This window comes from Borostomias antarcticus (genome assembly GCF_949987555.1).
Source record: "Borostomias antarcticus genome assembly, contig: scaffold_264, whole genome shotgun sequence".
NCBI classification, from domain to species: Eukaryota; Metazoa; Chordata; class Actinopteri; order Stomiiformes; family Stomiidae; genus Borostomias; species Borostomias antarcticus.
The window spans coordinates 40440-45000 of record NW_028176725.1 but is presented as its reverse complement, the minus strand read 5'-3'; the positions used below and the strand labels follow the sequence as shown (position 1 = coordinate 45000).

At 53.9% G+C, this 4561-nt stretch overlaps 1 protein-coding gene across 1 annotated transcript in view; it reads right to left on the bottom strand.

Moving 5' to 3' along the window:
- Positions 1–3793, bottom strand: part of LOC311328180 (pre-mRNA-processing factor 19-like) — an 8308-nt gene extending 4515 nt beyond the window's left edge. Inside the window, exons 1-6 of the mRNA XM_084462190.1 lie at positions 3710–3793; positions 3082–3231; positions 2759–2835; positions 1421–1562; positions 1241–1311; positions 875–940 (exon numbers count right to left, since the gene is read on the bottom strand). Coding sequence (XP_084318316.1) covers positions 875–940; positions 1241–1311; positions 1421–1562; positions 2759–2835; positions 3082–3231; positions 3710–3728 — 525 coding nt within the window. The 5' untranslated portion in view covers positions 3729–3793. The remainder of the gene's footprint in view (positions 1–874; positions 941–1240; positions 1312–1420; positions 1563–2758; positions 2836–3081; positions 3232–3709) is intronic.
- Between the last annotated feature and the right edge of the window lie 768 nt (positions 3794–4561).

Sequence of the window (4561 nt, the reverse complement as noted above, 5' to 3'; positions counted from 1 at the left end):
GACTAGGAGGCTTGCTGCGAGTATTCAGTAATGACATCATACACATCCTTGACTGGTTCTGAATGAGACCATTGTCACGCTGTGTGGTTGGTTCTAGCAGAGAGGGGCTGTGTGGTTGGTTCTAGCAGAGGGGCTGTGTGGTTGGTTCTAGCAGAGAGGGGCTGTGTGGTTGGTTCTAGCAGAGGGGCTGTGTGGTTGGTTCTAGCAGAGAGGAGCTGTGTGGTTGGTTCTAGCAGAGAGGGGCTGTGTGGTTGGTTCTAGCAGAGGGGCTGTGTGGTTGGTTCTAGCAGAGAGGGGCTGTGTGGTCGGTTCTAGCAGAGAGGGGCTGTGTGGTTGGTTCTAGCAGAGGGGCTGTGTGGTTGGTTCTAGCAGAGAGGGGCTGTGTGGTCGGTTCTAGCAGAGAGGGGCTGTGTGGTTGGTTCTAGCAGAGAGGGGCTGTGTGGTTGGTTCTAGCAGAGAGGGGCTGTGTGGTTGGTTCTAGCAGAGAGGGGCTGTGTGGTTGGTTCTAGCAGAGAGGGGCTGTGTGGTTGGTTCTAGCAGAGAGGGGCTGTGTGGTTGGTTCTAGCAGAGAGGGGCTGTGTGGTTGGTTCTAGCAGAGAGGGGCTGTGTGGTTGGTTCTAGCAGAGGGGCTGTGTGGTTGGTTCTAGCAGAGAGGGGCTGTGTGGTTGGTTCTAGCAGAGAGGGGCTGTGTGGTGGGTTCTAGCAGAGAGGGGCTGTGTGGTCGGTTCTAGCAGAGAGGGGCTGTGTGGTTGGTTCTAGCAGAGAGGGGCTGTGTGGTTGGTTCTAGCAGAGAGGGGCTGTGTGGTTGGTTCTAGCAGAGAGGGGCTGTGTGGTTGGTTCTAGCAGAGAGGGGCTGTGTGGTTGGTTCTCTCACCTTCTGGATGATCTCCGGCGTCATTCCCACCTGCTCACTGACTTCCATAGACTCCCCTGTCCCAGACTGGAGCAGAGGGAGGGAGAGAGGGAGGGAGAGAGGGAGGGAGAGAAGGAGAGAGAGAGAGGGAGGGAGAGAAGGAGGGAGAGGGAGGGAGGGAGAGAGGGAGAGAGAGACATGGAAGGAGAGAGACATGGAGGGAGAGGGAGAAAGACATAAACATTTATGAAACTAACATGAAAATGACTTCCTGTGACGGCGAACCAAATCAAACATCACTGTGCAGTTTCACAGGGAAGCTACCAAGCTAAGCACCAATGAGATTTTAGTAATAGTGACTGGCGGGTGGTTAAACCAATCACTGACCGTGCTGGAAGGTTGAGCAGCGACGGCCTGGGAGGTGATCAGTCCCGCCTGCGGCTTCAGAGTGGCCAGAGCTACGGAGAGAGAGGAGGGTCACACGTAGCAGACAGAACACCAACGGTGAGATGTTCCAGGTGTGTGTGAACACGTCGTGTGTGTGTGTGTGTGTGTGTGGCCCCTCACCCTCCCTGGCGGCGGTGACCTCCTTGGTAAGGCGAGCGATGACCCTGCAGGCGGCGTCGTGCTGGTAGAGGGCGTGGCTAAGCTCCTGGCGCGTCGTCTGCAGCTGCTGCCTCAGAGTGAAGCTGTGCAGCATCACCGCGTCCTGGGACCAGACAGGACACGAGGTCAGCGGGGTGTGTGTGTGTGTGTGTGTGTGTGTGTGTGTGTGTGTGAGAGAGAGAGAGAGATGAGGCATAAGGATAGTGTGTATTTCTGTGTATGTGTGTGTGTGTGTGGCCTCACACACACAAGAAGAGCAGGGACTAACTGATTACTGACCCGAGCGTTGAGATCCACCACCACAGCACTCACTCACCCTCTCATCCTCCATCTCTCCTTCCCTCCCTCCCCTCCTCCCTGCTCACTCACCCTCTCATCCTCCATCTCTCCTTCCCTCCCTCCCTCCCTCCCCTCCTCCCTGCTCACTCACCCTCTCATCCTCCATCTCTCCTTCCCTCCCTCCCCTCCTCCCTGCTCACTCACCCTCTCATCCTCCATCTCTCCTTCCCTCCCTCCCTCCCTCCCCTCCTCCCTGCTCACTCACCCTCTCATCCTCCATCTCTCCTTCCCTCCCTCCCTCCCCTCCTCCCTGCTCACTCACCCTCTCATCCTCCATCTCTCCTTCCCTCCCTCCCTCCCTCCCCTCCTCCCTGCTCACTCACCCTCTCATCCTCCTTCCCTCCCTCCCTCCCCTCCTCCCTGCTCACTCACCCACTCATCCTCCATCTCTCCTTCCCTCCCTCTCTGCTCACTCACCCACTCATCCTCCATCTCTCCTTCCCTCCCTCCCTCCCTCCCCTCCTCCCTGCTCACTCACCCACTCATCCTCCATCTCTCCTTCCCTCCCTCTCTCCCCTCCTCCCTGCTCACTCATCCACTCATCCTCCATCTCTCCTTCCCTCCCCTCCTCCCTGCTCACTCACCCTCTCATCCTCCATCTCTCCTTCCCTCCCCTCCTCCCTGCTCACTCACCCTCTCATCCTCCATCTCTCCTTCCCTCCCTCCCTCCCCTCCTCCCTGCTCACTCACCCACTCATCCTCCATCTCTCCTTCCCTCCCTCCCCTCCTCCCTGCTCACTCACCCACTCATCCTCCATCTCTCCTTCCCTCCCTCTCTCCCCTCCTCCCTGCTCACTCATCCACTCATCCTCCATCTCTCCTTCCCTCCCCTCCTCCCTGCTCACTCACCCACTCATCCTCCATCTCTCCTTCCCTCCCTCTCTGCTCACTCCCCCACTCATCCTCCATCTCTCCTTCCCTCCCTCTCTCCCCTCCTCCCCTCCCTCTCTTCTCACTCACCCACTCGTCCTGCAGGGACTTGAGGATGGCTGGGATACTGGTGGCAGAAGGAGCCTTGGGTCTTATGGGATGAGAGACTGCAGCAGAGAGAGACGACAGCGCGGGTTAGGGGACAAAACTCTTGTTCACATATAAGATAAACAACACGTCCTGAACAAGATGTTTACATGATGTCCAGAACTTCAGGTGACACCTCTGGCTCCGTATCGTTGGTCTGGTGACAACCCGACACCAATGTAAGATGGAACACAGCCCAGACTCGCTGTCTACACGCTGAGCAACTTAGAGGTGATGGATTTGACGACTATCCTCTAGATCCGCACCTTTGATGTCTACGAGCTGCTCCTCGGACAGCGGCTGTCCGTTCATGGGGTCCGCTCCGTTCTCGGCGATGTACTTCTCGATCAGCCGCCGCTCGAACACCTGGTTGGAGACCGGGGACACGCAGGGGTGCTCCGGGACCTCGGCGGAGACTGCGGGACCCAGCAAACACACAACATCAGGGAGACGTTCAGATCATGTCTTAATAACGTCCATCGGTCCTGAACCCCGTTTGTCCGTCTGCTGGACCCCTCAATATTCACACGCCTGACTTGGACCCCTCTAAGACGTCTGTGGACGTGCAGAACGGGTCCAATATCTGAACGCAAAAAAAAAAAAATCATTCTGGCTCCTAATTGGATGTCTTTGGACGTCCGGAAAAGACATCTAAAAGACGTCCTTTAGACGTGTCTTTGCTCAGTGGGGAGGGACGAGCCAGACATGGATCACTATTCATACTGAGCCCCTGCAGCTCCGTGGGCTTTTCAAGATTTTACAAATAAACCCATAGCCAATTTAGTAGTTTGTGTTATAGTAATCGGCAATCTAAAATGTTAACTTCCACACTTTAAACTACTGTAGTTAAACTAAGGTGAGCATGGAAAGACTACTTCATTCATTTGAACTTACTTGCACAAACCAGGGACATTTTCAGAGATTGTCCTAGATCACCGTATCAGAACCGGGGGTCCTGCGAATCCCTGTTAGATTCACCAACAACCTGTTTCACAGGAATATTTCTATAAATTCCGGGCAAATTAGATTTTTAATTCATTAAATTTCTTTCCGCATCCGGCTTGTGCACGTTGCTCCGCGGCTGCGTGCCGGATGTTGCACCGCCGGTTGCATCCTGGGATAGCAGTGGTCCGCCAACCCCCCTCCCCCTCACCACAGACAATGGGAAAAATAAGAAAAGCAGTTATAAACTGGCCAACCCAGGGTTTATTTTTGTAGGCTGAATTTGAAACAGGCTAACATGAAGGCTAGTCTGCAACAAGTACACAGTGAACCTGTCGCCCCCCACCCATGATGCATGTCGTCAGTGCAGTTATTGATGGTGTAAGAGTGGAGTGGGCCTTTCTGGTTTAGATGTATCTATAGAGCTAGTCAGGGGCCATTCGCTTTGTATGAAGAAGATCTCAGACGGGGTTGGATCCGCTGAGGAGACCCTGGTGACGTGAGCTTATATAGAGACAGTATTTAGGCCCATCATATTCTTTATTTGGTCTAGAATGTAAGCATTCATTAGAAAGTCAGTAGTCAATTAAAACACCAGTGATTAAGTGATAGTTAATATATAATAAATAGTTAATAATAAATACACAGGTGAAAACAGGGTTGTGTCTAGATGGGGTACAGCTACGGCCTGTGTAGAAGGCTAGTTCCCATAAATGCAGAGACCGGTGAAACCCTAACTCCAACCTTAAACCTAACCCTAACCTTAACGCTATACCTAAGCCCAACCTTAACCCTAAACTTAAC